We start from the raw sequence: 18,883 nt of genomic DNA, 5'->3' as shown, positions 1-18,883 counted from the left end.
TAAATTGGCTAAAAATTTGTATATCTAATCTACTATTATATTCTTAAAATTTAAATTGTTGAGATGAAAAAATGTGACCGAAAAATAGGTTTAATTAAAAATTATTTAGATTTTTTTCAACTAGTCCTCAACATGATGGTACTCCAACGAAACCTTTATATTTTTCATTTCGTAGATGCACCTAATTTTCTGTCAAATTAATTCTGTGATTTATCCAAGAAAGAAAAATGTTAATTCAGTGATTTATGTGATCTTATTTTTGTTCTGAATTTGGGCTGCATTGGAATAGCCCATTCATCAAAGGGCAGAACCAACCGATAGATTACAAAGCCAACAAGTTTGATCCAATCCATAAACCCCTAAAACCCCCAACCGTAAAATCAAAGAAACCAAAGGACTCAACTGCAATAAACCAAACCCATAAGAACCCTAGCCACCACCACCCTCCATATTTATATTTACTCTCCCTGAAGGCAACTAGGGTTTCCTCTACGAGAGAGAGAGTGGAGCAGCTCAGACCTAACCGGTAGCGGCGGCGCGGCGACCACAACAAGGCTTTCACCATGGGGCGAATGCACAGCAGAGGGTTCGTTCTTCTCTTATTCTCCTGTTTTGATCACTGTATTCAGCTCCGGCGAAGCCTTCTCCGGGGCCGTTGATTTCTCCGGCCTGATCGTTTTTTGGTGGATGTTTTGGTTTCAGTAAGGGTATTTCGGCTTCGGCTCTGCCCTACAGGAGGACCCCTCCTAGCTGGTTGAAGATCTCTACTCAGGACGTAAGCAATTTCATCTCTTAATCTTAATTTGATTGTGTTATGATTTGTTTAGTTATTCAAAGTTTGAATCTTTAGCTCAGTTTTGTAATTATTGTAATTACTAGATTAGATACCTTGATGATCAATCAATTAGTTTAATAGCGTAAAGTCTCTGTATTTAGATTCTTAATAGATAGATATAATGGAAATGTGGATTTTACTGTGGTTGTAATGCATATGTAAAGGTCCTCATGAGACGACGAGGGCTGTGTGATCTAGTGCAGACTTCGGAAGGGTGTCTCGGATTTTATTGTTCAAGATAGGACCTGATAGTAAATTATAGCATCTCAGAAAGCCAGTCCATTGTCTCAATCTGCTCTTGGCTCGCTATGATGCTTACACTCTTGTTAATGATTAGACTATCAACTGTAGAAAGTTTTATTGCTTTGTGTTTATCATTGCCATATCTTCATGGGTTGATTTAATTGCTATAGGTAACAAGTTCACCAATTTCACTTGGGTTTCAGGTTGAGGAGAACATTTGCAAGTTTGCCAAGAAGGGTCTGACACCTTCTCAAATTGGTGTCATCCTTCGTGATTCTCATGGGATTGCTCAGGTGAAGAGTGTTACTGGCAGCAAGATATTGCGTATTCTCAAGGCCCATGGTGTGTATATTTTTAGGTTGTCATTTCGTTGTGTTTTCTTTGGGTGATGTGAGTAATAATATCTTTTCATTGTGCTGTGTTAGGTCTTGCCCCTGAAATTCCAGAGGATTTGTACCACCTCATCAAGAAGGCAGTCTCCATCAGGAAGCATTTGGAGAGGAACAGGAAGGATAAGGATTCCAAGTTCAGGTTGATCCTGGTTGAGAGCAGAATCCATCGCCTTGCCCGCTATTACAAGAAGACAAAGAAGCTTCCACCAGTTTGGAAATAGTAAGTTTTCCTTTCGTTGAGGATACTTCTCATTGCTTTTATTTGCTCACATAAAGACATTTAAATGAATTTTATTGCTGAATATCTTGGCATTGTCTGATTTGTGGGCTTAAGTGGCTAGATTAGATTGTGCTAATATGGTGATGCCTGAAGGGTTGATCAATTACTTTCACCTCGGGTGTAAAATCTATTTTTTATGAAAATTTTATGGTTGGTAGTCTGTATAGCATGTTGTGTGATTGATGTCGCCTTTCCTTTCTGAAGAACATATTTACATTTTTGCTGAATATAGCCAATTTGAAATCTATTCAACTGCTTCAAGTAATTGTGTTTGGTTTTTGCCATAAAATTTTGTAGTTTTTTGTTTCATTGAGGGCAAAGCATTCACGATGAATTCCTTAGTTTAGTGTCTGGTATAACTTTTAATACTTCAATGTGGTCCTGTATTCAAATTTCTTGTTATTTTCCATTGACCAATAATTTGCATGACAAGTAAGGCATTGATTTGCTGCTTGGTTGAATGAAATTTATCATTGTTCTTGTTCATGGTTGTAGTAACTAAAGTTCTTATATATTCTTGTTCTTGCAGTGAGTCTACCACCGCCAGCACTCTTGTGGCTTAGGTTTGATATGATTGGGAACAGTTTTGGGTGTACTTCTAAATGAGCAGGAATTTTTGTTTATTTTCTTTTGGTTTCCTGAACTACATCAGAATCATTAAGGCAGAACAGTCCTTGGTAGTGTGTGTACGGTTGAATATTTACATCAAGTGTACTGTGTTACCATCATTTAAATGAGGATGTTTTGCATGGATGGATTCAAAGATTCACATTAGTTTAATGCACCTTTAAATAATTGTTGCCCTTCTGATTTATTCACCATGCTTCCTCGGAGTCGTACCGATTTAGATGTTTAATATTTCATTTTTGTCATGAGAAGGTCCTAGAATTACTGGACCTCTATTTTCTCTTGCTAGAATTCACTATAAGGCGCTCTTTACAGCGCTCGCTGGGACTAATTCTGGCTCGACTTTGCCAAATCAACAAAGCTGATCAAGCAGATTCTTAAACATCAAGTCATCGACCTTGGCAGCAGGCATGTTAAGCAGTTTTCACTTTGAGATAATAACCAGTGTAGTTTTTGAGTTGTCTTCAAAGTCTTCAACCATCCATGCAAATAATTTTTCCTTCTTCAAGTCTACAACCGTTAAAGAATTTCTAGTTCTCTACTATAACCGAAAACATCTGGTTTCACCAAAATTCAAATCGTGCTGGGGTTGATCCCTTGCGATTCTTAGTTTTGCGTCAAAGTTTTGTTTGAGATTAAAGTTGAAGGCTTTCTTAACTAAAAGAACATGAAATTGGAGCAAGAGGGTTTCTTTTGAGAGAGAGGGAGATAATTTATTTGGCAAAAAAAAAAAAAATCAATGTTGCTACCGAGCTAAAATGTACCACTTTTTTATCCACTATGTTCGTTTGAGAAGGTAGAACATCCATTCATCCATCTCCTGATACTCTCTTCTCCACATCAATCCCTCTCCCACCAGCTGCGACGTTCGCCTGAAGTTCAGTCATTCGGTCCCTCAAACCTGCTGGTACTGTAATGCACTGCGGCATCTGAACCTCCCAAAAGACAGAAGAACAACAATTGATTGAAAAGATAACAGACGAAACAATCAGCTTCATCTTTTTTATGTTCTCACATTTCTAAACACAAGACCTGCAGCAGGGGCCAATGCCAATGCCTCAAGAAATCGCAACAGATTTTTCTACATGTGATTCCTGCATAATGTCGGAAACCTTGGAGGGAGGCCAGTAGCGAAACACTGATCTTCCAGGAATGTTCTTGACAGGAAGGGGACCCCAATTGTGAGAATCAAAACTGCTGTTCCGATTATCCCCCATCACAAACACATAGCCTTCCGGAATTCTGTTACAGAGAGACGGAGCCGCCAGAGGAGAGAACGGAAAACAAGGCGGACATGATCGGGCGGGTGGTGGAGGACCTTTGGGCGAGGCGGAGGAGGCTAGGTTTTGGGCCACGTAGCCGGAGAAGCTTAGGGTGACGCGGATCGCCATTAGGAAAGAAATTGAGGGTTTACGATTAAAGATTAGGATCTAAGAGAGAAGAAGGCTGATAATTATTAGTACAGTCCTGTTCAGCTACAATTGCACAGCTACCGTTAGATCCACCGAATTTTAATCCGATGGCTGATATCCGTTTACATAAAACAAATTTAGCTTTTCTGTCTCAATTCGAAATGGGTCGGTTTCTCCACCCGACCAGATAAATTTGCACCCGACTTATATAAGCCTCGTCGAGGCGGGTCGTGAACTACCAACTTTAACGCCGTCTGAACAATCCATCCTTTGAATCTACTTTTACAAGGATGGGCGTATCTTTTCCGTTTTCCAAACGGCGTCGTTGCAAACAAAAGACATTTATTTCTGGATGATATAAAAAGCCGACATTTATTTCTGGATCTCTCCGTACGCTTCCACCTCTTTGCTTCTCTGTAAGTCCTCACTCCCCCTTCAAATTACTCAACAAATTCAGTGACTGACACGCGTCGTGGCCTTCATACACGATTTTGTGATGTTTGCTTTGTATTATTGTTTGTTATTTTGATTTTTTTTGTTTGTTTGAAGTTATTCTGGGTTTAGGGTATCTTGGTTAGTTTGTAATTGCTTGTTAATTTAATTCTGTGATGTTATTCGGATTCTCTTAAATTCTCTGTTCTGGAATTGTGACTACCCAGTTTTGCTGTTTCTAAAAAAGTAGGGTTTTAGGGGTTAACCCTCTGTTTAGCTTCCAGTGAAATTGGTGAAAAGAATTAACCCAAAAGGCTTATTTCAGAGTTATTTTTATCTCGGTGACATAGTTAACTGTGGTGTTCAACTTAGGGTTCGCAAGTTTGGACCCTTTATTTTCTCATTACTGTTCTAGGGCTACCCAGTTAAAACAAAAATTCTCTCCTTCAAATTCTGCTTTGTTCAGAATCCTGATTGATGTGGGCGACGGTGAGCCAGGGTCACCTTCAAATTCTGCGCTACTGTCGTGCTTTCCTTCCACGTAGCCCTAAATCTCTCGCCCTTCTCTTCATGGACAACAGACCCACCAGCACCAATTCCTTCGCCGCTTTTGCTCGTAATAATACAAGGTAGGCTTCTTTCCCTGTTCATGTACACATTGGTGATTTCTGATCAAATTTTGCATTGCAATTTTGGTGTTTCTTTGTCACTGATCAATTGGCTTTATTTGGCAGTGATGGTGGTGGTGGTAGGGAGAGATCGAGTGGCCGCGGCGGCGGAGGAGGAAGGGGCAGCGGCCGCGGCAGCGGCGGCTCAGGCAAAGATAGAGTAGATGCACTGGGTCGATTACTGTAAGCGTTACGAAATGAAATTCATTTCTTACGTTCCTTTGTTCTGTATATTGGGATAAGATGATTAGGTTGATTCCATTTTCATGTGCTCTTGGGATAAACTTTTACATGATTAGAATGTGTATTGGAGGGGTGATGCAGCTCATTGGTGTGGGGATGTTAGATGTTTATATGATTTAGACTGTTCTTTGGGTTTTGTAGGACACGTATATTGCGCCATATGGCTTCGGAGTTGAATTTGGATATGCGGAGTGATGGATTTGTGAAGGTTCATGATCTTTTGAGGCTGAACTTGAAGACCTTTGCTAATATTCCGCTGAGCTCACATACTGTTGATGAGATTAAGGAGGTTGGTCTCAGCTTTCTCTAATCCTTAATAAAGAGTCATTTGTCGTGTAGGTGATTTCTTTGGTTGGAAGATTTTGTAATTGGAATCTTCTTTGCAGGCTGTCAGAAGGGATAATAAGCAGCGTTTCAGCCTCTTGGAAGAAAATGCAGAACTTTTGATACGTGCGAATCAAGGCCACTCGACAACGGTAATTGTTCTCGTTTGTCTTGCATAGTTTTTGATGTTTGATATATTTAGCCCCTTTAATAGAGATGCCTACCATTTGGATACACGCTACAATTTGAACTACTTTCTTGCCTTTTGTTATTCACTGCATATGAAGTAGTATTTCCATGTAATCTTTTGAATAGGGACGCATTATGCAGTATAATTTAGTAATATGGCGGTTTAATTGTGATTCATTCAAGTCGAAAGGATTCTTCATCTCAGAGCTTTAATTTCCTACTCCAAATATTGGTATAGCATTTGTTTCACACCTTCTGTTCAACGTGGACACTGATGCTTATTCTGAACCCATATATGAATTTTGCTTCTTCTTTTTTTCCTGAAATAAAGAATGTTGCTTTTGTTTTATGGTCTTTTATTTTCTCTTCCCTGGATCCATACTTGTTTGTACTAGCGTTATGATTTAACTCATTATGTCCTTATTTTACAAGAAAACCATTTATTATATGTGTATTTTTTTTATTTAGCCTCAACCCCATACAGGTTCGCTTTGACATTGTATATGTTCATTTTTTTCCTCTTTGCAAATTGGCAGATAGTTGAAACTGAAAGATTATTAAAGCCAATCCTATCCTTTGAAGAAGTTCCAGGTTATTTCTTGCGAGTGTTTTAGTCCCCATTTTTCTTGCATTCTTGGTCAATATCTTCTCTGTCTCAATGAAAGGAATCGGTAGTGTTTCATATGGAATGGTTTGCTTTATTGCCTTTTCTTTTTCCTAATCTGCAGTGTGCGTCCATGGAACTTATAGGAAGAATTTGGATTCAATATTAGAGTCTGGTCTAAAGTGCATGACAAGATTGCATGTACACTTCGCAAGTGGATTGCCAACAGATGGGGAAGTGATCAGCGGTAATGTTTGCTAAAACTGTTATCTAATTGTCTGTTTTGGTATTCATTTGATTGCTTTTGGCCAGTCACATCTTTTGGGGTCTAATCATAACTTTTCTATCAGCACCTGCTTCCTTAAAAAGAGGTAAATACTGATAACCAAGGAAAGGAATTTGAAATCTAGATTTTAAATATAAATTGCAATTGGAATGTACTAGGGTGCTGTGAACCTAAATTCAAGGGTGTAAATTCTTTAGGAATTATTAGAATAATTAGCAAGGGAAATAATAACTTCTCCAGATTGGAATGTATGAGAGGCTGTTATTGACATTGTTATTCATGATGAGTAGTATGCTTGGGAACAAACTGTGCATTTTAAGGTTTATCTGATGGGTTGTTCATTTTAGTCCTAAACAATTTAAATATTTATGGCAATTCTTCTTTATCTATTTAACATTTTTATTATTTTTACACATTGTGTGAATGCTGATAGTTAAATTAATCTGGTCTTCAGGCATGAGACGGGATATTAACATTTTAATCTTTCTTGATATGAGAAAAGCTTTAGCTGGTAAACTTTGATCAAATCTCACAATAATTAATTCTTCATTACTTTTTTTTTTCTAATGATGTCTATGCATTCAGGATAAATACCGAGGTTTCTCTTGACTATGTTCATTCACTTTGTATTTCAGAGGGAATGAAGTTCTACATTTCTGACAACAAGGTGATCTTAACTGAAGGCTTTGATGGTGTTGTTCCAGTCAAATACTTCGAGAAAATAGAATCGTGGCCTGGCAGAAAGCCTATAGCTTTTTGAAGTTGGACTGTTGTGTGGTCATGTATTTATATTCTGAACGATGTTGAATAGAAAGGGTTGTTTTCCTTCATAGGTGCGATGTAGCAGTTCTCTTCACAAGTTTACCAATGCCCTTCCCTCCGTATCAATGGAAATGAAATTGCTGCGTTTGATGCTCAACATTTGAATCGCTACTTCAAGAGTGTTTCATATATTCCTCAAGGGAGTTCTCTGATTTTAGCAATGTTCTAAAAATTCCCGCCTAGGACCGCCTAGGCGCTCGGAGACCCTTGGCCGCCTCAATTTTGGGCCGATTAATCCCCGATTAATCCTCTGGGCGCTAGTTTTTAGCTGTCCGCCCGACTAACGCCTAGCGTTTTTTAGAACCTTGGATTTTAGGCCAAATTCGAAAATTCTTTGCTTGTTTTATTTGATGGGTGGAATCAGTGAAGGGATACACAAAAATAGTCCATCCAAAATAGCAAGCAAAGAAAAGCTTGTGCCAAGCACTAGGCACAAAGACAGTTGCGACTGTGTGCTTGTGCTTCACCGGAAGTAGCATGCATCTGGAATCAACAATCGCCCATCAGCTATTGCAGCAAAAATATTTTACTGATTTGCGGCCTCAAGAGAACTAACCCCATCATCTGTTGGCCAAATTCCAACATCAATTCTTTGCTTTATTTCTTTGATGGGTGGAACCAGTGAAAAATGATGAATCAAAATGATCAGAATCTTACTGGATTCCAGCCATCAAAAAAAAGAAAGCAAGGTATTTTTTCCACAAGCACCAGGCACAGTAATTTTTTTTCTTCTAGCTCTCACCATTTCTTATATATATAAAATTATTGTGAGAACATTGTGTGTTTTTCCAATGTGGTTGTCCACTATCACTTAATTGGATATAGCATTTTCCAGCTCCTCTGTCCTATTTAGCTAATTTCTCTCCCATTTTGACAGTCTAAACTCCATTCTTGTGGGTTTAAAAAAAATTTAGTAGAGCACTACATTAATTTGCTGATGAATTTGCTCATGTTTTTGAACTAACGAAAGATTAAGAAACACTACTGAAATTAAAGTATAGAGAACCGGAGATTTAAGAAAACAATAATCTCAATATTTAAATCTCACCTTAACTTGATACAAAGCTCAAATTTATAAGAACTAGTTATAATTCTAAAACAGCTAGGAAAGACAACTCTTAGATGATAGAATGCTGCATACCTTCTTTTTCCAATTGGATAACCAATAAATTATATACAGAACACGTATCTTAAGGGAACAAATGTCCACTTGTTTTTTGTAATTTAATGCGTCTGTTTATGAGTTCATCTCTCTTTAGCAGTACGCAATCTCAGTTAAAATGATCGTATGGTTAATCACAATATCTTTTGGTACAGGTTTGGAAATAAAGTTGGTCTCAGAATCTTGATAGAACAATGTTGCAAGGATGTTGTCGTAATTTGATCCAACTCGATGCTCAAGTCTGGTTAAGGTTGGTTGATTTTTTCCAGTATTGGACATCAATTGGGAACAAATTGTTGACATATAAAGAGACCATTTATGTGGCAACTTGATTAGAAGTTCATTGTGGAAATGTAAATTGTTAACAAATCTAGGCAGAATGTTAATTTGAGTTTTGTTGTCTATTGTTAGTTTTATTTTTTTAACAATATTAGATTATACTCCTTACTTTTGACACTTATTAATAGAAATAGTGGGGGGGGGGGGGGGGAAGAAGAAATAGATCAAACTAGTCGTGCTCAATAAGCATTGACACCTAGGCAGTTTCTTCCGTTGAATCGAACTGTGGAGGTACACGTTTTCCAATTTATATAATTGGTTGTCTTTCTCATTGTTCTTCACTTGAAGTTTTGATTCATAAGTCATGCTATATGGTCTACATTGGATTGATATTCATACCATGCCATTTGTCTAAAACTTGCTTACTAGATTCATTCTTTTCTTTTCCAAATGAAAACTAAATGGCTCTCTTTGACAACTTTTGGAAAATTAGAATTTCAGCTTCAGAGAAACAACAATGGAAAATGATTCCAATATTTGATTAGAGAATTATACAACTATATGTATATGTTTCTTCTCATAGATCGCAACTTTACCTCCAAAGTTGATTAAAAGTCAAAGTTAGACCAATAAGGAATTCACTGGAGTCCAATTACACCTCAAGTTGCCTTTCTTTGTTCTATTGGTTTCATTTACAGCAGATTAAACTAATTTGTTGGTTGTTTGTATGGTTTTCTCACTATTTTGTGCCATTTGGTCAATTCTAAGCTTATGAGGTGCAAGTTTGGTGAACAAAATTGATGTTGTAGTTTTGTCAGCAAGATTTTTAGTTAGATTATGAAATTTTTGTTCTCTTTAGCTTCAATTAAGTTGAAAGAACCTGGAATATTGCAATGGTGCATTACATTATGACTACCTGAGTTCATTTGGTCTTTTAACTGAGCCAAACTATCATCTCATCATCTAATGTTGGATACAAAATTATTGCAATATTTCTATGGATTGTGTTGAGGCTGGCTGGACATCTGTAAAGCCTGAAATTGAACAATTGGTAAAAAAAAACTCATGAAATATGGTTAGTATGGTAAGTGAATGTTCATTGTGGAACTGTAGTTGGTTGAAAAAAATGGTAAGAAACTAAGTTTCCTTTAGATCAATCCAATTGAGAACGAAATTGGAATATTAGGAAAATACATGTTTAAAGCAAGAAAAAGGATGTTCAACTCAGTCGTATGAAGCTGCACATAATTTTCTCATCATTGTTTCATCCTACATATATTTGAGCCGACCTGCTTGGGTAGATTAGCCAGGAGCCACAATTGCATGGTATCTTGCAGATGGTGGATACCATACTGTAGGAAGATTAGCCTCACTATCTTGAAACCGTTATACATGTATGTTCAACAACGTTTTTTTATATTTTAGAACAGTGAAATGAATTCACTTGGCATAAGCCAATCTAAGCACAAGGCTCATAAGGATCACAAGGATCATGCATTCAGGTGACAAAATACCCCTAAGCCGGCACCTAGTAGGCACTAGCCAACTAGGCAATAAATGTAAAACAACGACTCCAAAAGTTTGGAACAAATGGATATAACAAAGTTCAATCAAAAAGAAAGAACAACAATAACTCATCTAACCCAAGAGTAACAACATCAAAACAAAACCGAGCAAAACATACTCGGCCCTGAAATAATCGCATGCAGCCCAGGGTTAGAGAAGGATTTGTCCATGGCCTCCGAAATCCAGCTACACCAGCTTGAGAGAAGACGCTAATGGGAAAATAGGCCTAGCCTATCAAACAAGTAGCCCAATAAGCCAAGGCCAAAAAACCCAAAAACCCTAATCACACACAGATCTTACCGGATCCTGCCCACCATGGTCGGCGCTACTAACTCAATCCGGCTCCTTGGCCAATGTGAGGGCCATGACTAGACCTTAGGGATGACTCAAGGTGTTGCCGCTGTTACGAATACCGCTTGGGAAGATGGAACGCCGCACTAAAGATAGCCCGAATACAATTGAAAGTCTTGCACAACCTTTGAGAAACAAAACCACCAGTTGCCGCCTCGAATAACAAAGCAGTCGACATTCTCTGCTTCAGATCACCTCCTCACTCCGTCAAGCCAAGATGTGGTTACCTTGAAGCCTCCTCGGCCAAAGCTAAGTCGAGATCTGTCCTGGAACTCAGAGCAATTAGAAGATGAGATCGACGAAGAGGAACCACCCAGATCTAGAACTCCTCCTCACCCCCGTCGCCAGATCCAGATGGTCGCTTGGGCACTTAGATGCACCTGCAAGCGTCACCAGATCCACATCGCGTCACACCAAATTCACCACCAATCTGAGGCCGAGGACTCCTACGCACGCCTACCCCAGGAGGAGCGACAAGATTAGAGCCAAAGTAGGCAGAAGACCGGAGGTCGCCGCCGCCCTACACACAAATCCCTAGGTTTTGGATTTTGAAAAGCCGGAGCAAATTTTTTTTTTGTAACTCCTTGACAGTTGTTATTAACTGCTTGTTCTAAGCTATATGTTCAGCAATGTTCATGTCTCTTATTGAACCAAAATTTTGGGGAATTGGCCCGCGGCAACGCGCAGGTTCGTATCTAGTAGGATAGTTGCAAGAGAGCTTCTATTCATATCTGTTATATTGACACCAAGACCTCCTTGATGAGTGGACTTCCAATTTGCTTTTTCAATATAGTAAAATTCCATTTAGACCTCCAATTTTTTCTCAAAATGCCCATAGTCTAATTAAATGAATAAAATGTTATTTAGACCTCTAAAATTGTTGATTGGACCTCCTTTAATTTTGAACATTTGACAATGATATTTGTTCAATAAATCCTTAACTTTTGTCGGGATTCTGTTTGTTTGATTACAGTACATCATTAAATATATTTATCTTCAAGTTCTTTAATCTCATCAATGATGAAAAATGTGGTGGAATCGAAAATTAACTTAATGTAATTAGAAGTTAAAAACCATAAAAGAAAACAACTGAGTGCACGAGCATCATATTTTAGAAAATACATTAGTCACTGCCTACAAATTATATAACATTTCAAAATGACAAATTTTACTTAATCATCGATTGTGAATAATTCTGGATATATAGTTCTTGGACAAATTTCATTGAAACGATCAAGTCGGTTTCGATATGTAGAGGGCAAATGTCGAACTCTGATATCAGCATTTCTTTCCCAATCCGGTACAACAGTCGGCAATGGGTGTCCAACAGACAATTTTAACTGTAAACAATTGACAAGATAATGAGTACGTAAATTACAATATATAGTAGAAATGTAGAATAAGCAAAAATTATACAGTAGAGAAATATGACTTACATGCACAAAGTGATTCCCATTCACGAAGCCAATTCCAATTTCTTTAAGCTCATTATTACTGAACGATCCAATTTCATGGTCAACGAAGAGGAAGAATATTAGGCATTGCGCGTCTTATATATATATATATATATATCAGGATACCATAACATGTTGCAATCAAATGCCCCATTTCTGGAAAATACATCCAATATTTTTTTGATGCAAATCCAGAGTTTGAATGTTGAAGCGTCTTTTGACCAATTTCAATCTCTTTAGTTCCACCAAAGATAATCTCAATTGTCGCATCCAACATATCGAACCCGTTGAATTAATTCACCATATTATTCTTCATACCAACATATTGAACCTATTAAATTAATTGTACTCTCGAAAAACTGCAAAAACCACATGTATATTATTATCTTTGGATTTTTCCATACAATTCTCAATCCAAGTAATTATATATATATATATTCCAAACTTTTCCATATATAATTATTAGTAATATTCAACACTCACCTGAGTAGTAGTGAATTCATTGGTGTAGTCTTTTGTAGACTCCAATCCATCTCCATTTGACTAGATGCATTGCCTTCATTTTGTTTTCCCTGAAAAAGTAATAATAATTGAAGGGATAATTGAATGATGCCTAGCTATGTGTAACCCATTCCTTGAAAACAAAAAAAGCTTCTAGTATGTATCACGGTGGTGGATCAAAGCAGAGGAATCAACAGATTTATTGGTTAACTCTTGAGTTGAATAAACTAATATACGTATATAGAATATTCAAAATTCAAAATCTAAATAAAGTAATAATTACGAACTTTTCTCCTCCTTAAAATTTATATTGATGAAGTTGATTGAGAGTTGAAAATAAATTTTTATTTTATTTCTTTTAATTTATATTTAAATTTATGTTGTCTTTTTAGCATTTCACATGCGTCATTGATATGAAAAAAGAATGAGGTCTAGATATCAATTTAGTAGATATTGATAAAAAAACTCTCTAGTTGTAAAGCGTGTAACAAAAAAAGTGTCGGTAAAGCGAAGCACCTCATAATCTCATATCACATGGAAACAGTAATGTCTTAAACTTCATGGAGCAATCATTCCATCATTTCCATGTTTTCACATTTTCTCTTCTTTCTTTTTGACAAGAGAGTCTAGGTCTTCATCCTTTTTTTGTAGGTCTTCATCCATCATCGAAAATCTTTGAAGCTTTCGGTGTATTGTGGAAAATGTGTTAATTGAGCTCAACACTACCCAAGGCCTAAGTTTCCATGACATTCTCTTCGGTTGGAAGTTGGAACATACTTTATTCAGTAACACGCTGTATATAGGAACAAAACCTAATTATAGTATATGATAAGTATTTGTTTTTCGATGAAAGAGTATTTAATAAATTGAAATTGTGTTTACGACAGTGATACATTATTTTATCATACAAATATCAAACTTATGAGATGGAGTTTATTAAAATTGAATGATGTTTGCATCCCTAAGAAATCATTCAGACTGTTCAGTGTATTGAAACCTTGGATGTACACTAGTTTTAGTGACATATTATTCCTAAATGCATCATTTGGCAGTGCTAAATCAGTTTGGGTGTCCATGTCTAGTCAATTACATGAATATGAACACGTTAGTGGGTTCGTCAGGTGTACATCGTTGTACACCATACAACAGGTGCTCAATGGCTGGCAAGAACTGTCATTTTCTACACGCAGTGGTGGTGGCGTGTTTGTGCAGTTGGATGATACAGCGTATACCATACATTTTTCCCACGATAGTTGGGTCGAAGGAGGAGTATTTGATAATTTGTTGGCCCCTCAAATTGGAGTAGGACACGGCATGTCACATGGGAAAGGGCACAAGGTAAGGTTGTAGGTCTCGTCTTCGGAACTTTCATCAGACAGCCACACTTCACAGCTTCGCCGCGCCTTCGGCCCCTCTTCCTTGAAGCTATTTGTTGTGCAAGGCATTTTCATGGAACATGGATGAAGATATAGATGCATGTAGATGTGTCCGAGTTCTTATAAATGCAAGTTGGAGGCCTACTTACAATGGTTCATATAATCAAACAGACTCATACATGATAATTCCATCAGTTGATGATCTCTAATGGATGATCCTTCCAGTTCCAGACCTTCCTCCTCCTCTTCCACAAATGTCTTCCTCAGTTTTAGAGGCCCCGACACTCGAAAGAGCTTTGTCTGTCATCTCCACGGAGCTCTGGAACGGAAAGCAGTCAGTGCCTACCTTGACACTGAAAATCTCAGAAAAGGCGATGACATATCGGATCTACTGAAAGCCATTGCCGAATCAAAGATTTCGATTGTAGTTTTCTCTAAAAACTACGCGTCTTCCATATGGTGCTTGAAGGAACTGGTCAAGATCATGGAATGCAATAAGGCGCCGCAGAAGCAGCAGGTTGTGCTTCCCATTTTCTACGATGTAGAACCATCCGACGTTCGTTACCAGAAGGGAAGTTTTGCCGAAGCTTTTGACAAGCACGAACAACGCCATGGAAAGGACAACGAGGAACTGCAGAGCTGGAGAACCGCTTTAAGGGAAGCCTCCAACATATCTGGATCTTATTCCAACGATTATCAGTAAATGACTCTTCCTCCTCAGCTCGTTAATTCAAGTTTGCAAGTTTTGTAGCTATTTATTAGAACCCAAGTTAATTAGTTGGTCGGTCGTTAATCATTCATAACTTAAATAATTTGTACGCATATAGGTTCTGGAAATCTGCTCTTCTCTGATACACCATCTGGGTTGTTAATTCCTTTCATCACCTGAATTTTAAACCCTCTATCTCTGAATCTCTGATTATCAAATCTGAGATTCAATTCAGATTGAAGAAGAAAAAAGAAGGTTTGTTCTTCAATCTGGGCTCTGGGTACGGAATGGATGTTGCCTTTGCCAATTTCTTTGCTATAGAAATTAGGAATGGGGGAGTGTGCCCAAGAATGGAGAATGCACTATAGAAGAACTGGGTATCTTTTTTTTTTGGGTCTGGGTATCTATCCAAGTTAAATGTGGCAAACGTCAACGGGGTCAACCGTTTTATCACTTCTTAGAGTACATCATTTCCATTTCAAAAAAGAGTACATCATTATACGCGCATATTTCAATTTAAAATTTTATACTTATTTTCTGTCTTGCTTGGACTTTTGCAATATTGCATTTAACTTTTTTTTTTGTCTGTCAAATTTTGCAGAGACGATGTCAGGCTAATTGATGATGTTGTAAAAAGTGTCTTTAACAAGTTGCTTCGCATATCGTCAAGTAGTAAAGAGAGTGGTTTGGTTGGAATTGAGTCACGCATACAAATAATGAAACTAGTACCGCCTTTTCATGATCAGATATATAAAGTTCGCAAAGTAGGAATCTGGGGAATGGGCGGCATCGGTAAAACTACCATTGCTACGGCAGTTTATAACCGACTTCGTTCCCAGTTTCATTGTAGTTGCTTTGTAGAAAAAATCAAGATACACCTCCAGGAGGGTGGAATAAGACTGCTGCGATACATTCTATCTCGTTTGTTGGACTCTGACCAAGTGCATCAAATAGGCACTTTGGAAGAGGGGTATAACAGAATGGAAGGGCTAAAAGACCGTAGAGTTCTCGATGACGTAGACAAACGAGAGCAGATTGATCCCTTATTAGATGGATCTTCATTTGGTTAGATGGATCTTCATTTGGTTAGATGGATCTTCATTTGGTGAAGGAAGCATAATAATTGTAACAACTAGGGATCGTCATCTTCGTATTCTGTTGAGTTATTAAGTGAAACCGAAGCTCTGGACTCTTGAGCCAGTATGCCTTTGAAACAACCGAACCCTCAGAAGAGCATAATCATCTATCAAAGCGTGTTGTAAATTATGCTAAAGGTTTGCCTCTAGCACTTGAAGTCATGGGACGTCTTCTTGTTGACAAGAGTGCAATTGAGTGGGAAAAGGAGTTGAACAAATTAGAAGAAATTCCCAATGTGGAAATTCAAAATGTGCTTAGAAGAAGTTTTGATGAACTAGATTCTTTGGAGAAGAAGATATTTTTAGATGTGGCATGCTTTTTTCGAGGAAGAGATTTAGACTACGCCACAAAATTTCTTGACGAATGTGACTTTCATGCCTATCCCGGGATAATAAATCTATTTAATAGATCTCTTGTAACAATCTCAAAGTCCGGTGCGATTGAGATGCATGATTTACTACAGGAAATGGGTAGGCAGATTGAATGTGATGCTGAAGAGGATGGGCAGCGGAGGAGATTTTGGGGTAAAGATGCTGAGCGCGTGCTATATGAGTATACGGTATGTATTTATGCATGATTCTTATTTTTTTTAGATTAAAAGATTGAATCATTATTTTTTTTATGTCATAGATACATAATCACTCTACCGACTATTTTAACTTTGGAACAAAATCCCATAATTTTGAAACATGTACTAATCCTATAATAACATTAAGTAAGTGTACTTGATCGACACTCGGCGATGACTAAAATATCAGTAATCATAGAAATATCATTTGTTTAAAAATTAGAAATTTCGATGAAAACATCGAGATATATCAGAAATTTGAAGAGAATTGTAAAATATCAAATGAATGATGAGAAATTATATCTATTTTGGTACACAAAGTAAACAAAAGAGCATTAGATGGTGTTTATAATATTATAAAATAATAAAATAAAGAACATGTTCCTTAAAAAATAAAAAACATGAAGAATTTGGTCTCTTTTTGAATGAACATATCAGAATAATCATATATGTCATTACAAAATAACAAAAATATAAAGACAACCGAATATTGCATAATGAAATTTGCAAAGGCAAGTATCTCCCCACATAGCTTCAGCAATAGTAAGCCTCCAAGCATTAGTCTCCGCTCTTTGTCGTAATTGACTTTGAGAAAGTAGTTCAAGATTCTCATCTTCCATATTCAGATGAAATAATCTTCAGGTTCATGAAGAAATTCATCATAATGATATTCTTTTACGAAGAAACTTGTGTAGGCCAACAAATTAATCTAACAAAAACTAAGATTGTGTTTGAAATGGGAATAGAGATGCAGTTTTGAAAATTGTGAACCGTGATTTAAATATACAAAAATTCTCTCAATCACATTTCTCAATGATGCATTATGAAGATTAAACAACTTATTTGCATTTCAGGGATGACGACCTTGACCCCCAAAATCTCTGAAATGATATCGTACACCTCGTAATAGAGCTAAAAATTGACGTTGATTAGCAAACCCACTATGGACAAGAAAATATTTTCCTGGTAATATAGAATATACTGTATTAATTAGCATGTTGATAAAATACTTTAGGGGGTGTATTCAACTTGGAATCTATAAGATTGTTTTGTATTTCAAGTCTCATGGTATTCAATTAAAATTTTAAACAATCCATTCAAATCTTAAGGTATTCAATTTTGATTTAAAAACTCCTATGAATTATAGTGGTACTGAATGATTTCATTAATTGGTTGATTTTGTAGGATTTTTATACCATATCAAGCCTATTAAAAATCAAGTATCTAGACATGAGATTTTGATGTAACTATATGTGTGTGTGTATATATATATATGTGTGTGTATATTGCTAAGGTACACCACCAACTCCAATGATGGTAGAAATTGGAATTCCAAATAAGATTGAAAATTTTCATGTTCTATCATGTGTTTCATTTCAATTGCTTAATTGTACTAATAGTTATTTGCTATAAATCACTTGTATAATAGTCCAATTTGAGATTTTAAAAACTATTGAATGTTAGTGGGGTAAAAGTTTATAAAATTGCTATTATATCTCTGTTACTCATCAAGACAGTTGCAACTTTATGACATTTTTAAAACTATTGAATGTTAGTGGGTAAAAGCTTATAAAATTACTATTTATCTCTATTACTCATTCAATATAGTTGCAACTTTGTGATATTGATCTTGCACCTTTGTTTTATTGATGCTTATGGAAGTTTTTAGAATTGGAACAACTCATGTGACTTCAGGATTTCATTTTTATGAGATATATCAGCTCCTAATGATAATAGGGATGTTTGGTATTAATTAACATGTATAAAATTAATAAAGATGCATACTAGGAAATTTTAAATCTTGCTAACATACTATAGTAAAATCTGTTAAAATCTTCCAAATACAATACAATATAATCTACTCAAATCCATACATAATTTAAATAATCCATGGATTATGCAATTCCATAAAACTCCACAAATTATAAAAATTCAAACAAAATCATATGAAATCTGGATTGAATACACCCCCTTGGAAAAATGACAAAAGAAAAATTTATTAAAATCATATCAAACATTATTGTCTATCTAACAAAAATTACCTTGAGGAATCTCTAAGTCCATTTCTCCTTAATAGACCATCATTAACAACTTTGAATTATGAGCCGACCATTTGGATCTGTTTAGCACATACAGTATACGAACTTCGAATCAAAGTTGCAAGCTACCCATACATTTTGTGATTGAATTTCATGATGGTTACGGTATCTGCTAACTTCATAATCTTTTACCATGATTGAAGTATAGGTGTCATCAATCGCACTAATACAAGTCTTAAACAAGAAAAAAAAAGGTTAGCGGACCTTCTATAAAAAGTACTAAATATAAAAAACAAGTTACCAAACAGGCCATGTTTTTTTTCACATACTTAAAAATATAATTTTTAAAGACATAATTAAGTAACCTTAAAGTAAAGCCAAAAC

The 18,883-nt window shown here is 36.5% G+C and overlaps 3 protein-coding genes across 5 annotated transcripts; all 3 read left to right on the top strand.

Annotated features, from left to right (window-relative positions):
- The first annotated feature begins 463 nt into the window (after positions 1–463).
- LOC126802379 (40S ribosomal protein S13) lies at positions 464–2,505 on the top strand. Its single transcript, XM_050529998.1, has 5 exons — positions 464–586; positions 703–775; positions 1,282–1,420; positions 1,504–1,690; positions 2,280–2,505. Exons 1-5 carry the CDS (start codon positions 564–566, stop codon positions 2,311–2,313), a joined length of 456 nt encoding a protein of 151 aa, XP_050385955.1. The 5' UTR covers positions 464–563; the 3' UTR covers positions 2,314–2,505.
- Positions 2,506–4,175: 1,670 nt separating this feature from the next.
- On the top strand, positions 4,176–7,365 carry LOC126802419 (uncharacterized). Of its 3 annotated transcripts, XM_050530044.1 has the most exons (9): positions 4,176–4,205; positions 4,688–4,850; positions 4,956–5,072; positions 5,274–5,421; positions 5,519–5,608; positions 6,182–6,236; positions 6,374–6,496; positions 6,990–7,046; positions 7,171–7,365. In XM_050530044.1, exons 2-9 carry the CDS (start codon positions 4,699–4,701, stop codon positions 7,293–7,295), a joined length of 867 nt encoding a protein of 288 aa, XP_050386001.1. In that variant the 5' UTR covers positions 4,176–4,205; positions 4,688–4,698; the 3' UTR covers positions 7,296–7,365. The 3 variants fall into 3 exon arrangements, with proteins under 3 accessions (XP_050386001.1, XP_050386003.1, XP_050386000.1); XM_050530043.1 differs by lacking the exon at positions 4,176–4,205 and having other exon boundaries at positions 4,508–4,850; XM_050530046.1 differs by lacking the exons at positions 4,176–4,205; positions 6,990–7,046 and having other exon boundaries at positions 4,499–4,850.
- Positions 7,366–14,197: 6,832 nt separating this feature from the next.
- LOC126802218 (toll/interleukin-1 receptor-like protein) lies at positions 14,198–16,083 on the top strand. Its single transcript, XM_050529810.1, has 2 exons — positions 14,198–14,745; positions 15,357–16,083. The coding sequence occupies exons 1-2, from the start codon at positions 14,255–14,257 to the stop codon at positions 15,823–15,825; spliced, it is 960 nt and encodes a 319-aa protein (XP_050385767.1). The 5' UTR covers positions 14,198–14,254; the 3' UTR covers positions 15,826–16,083.
- Positions 16,084–18,883: the final 2,800 nt, after the last annotated feature.

This window comes from Argentina anserina, chromosome 7, assembly GCF_933775445.1.
Source record: "Argentina anserina chromosome 7, drPotAnse1.1, whole genome shotgun sequence".
In the NCBI taxonomy this organism is placed as follows: domain Eukaryota; kingdom Viridiplantae; phylum Streptophyta; class Magnoliopsida; order Rosales; family Rosaceae; genus Argentina; species Argentina anserina.
This window is presented reverse-complemented; position numbering and strand designations above follow the sequence as displayed.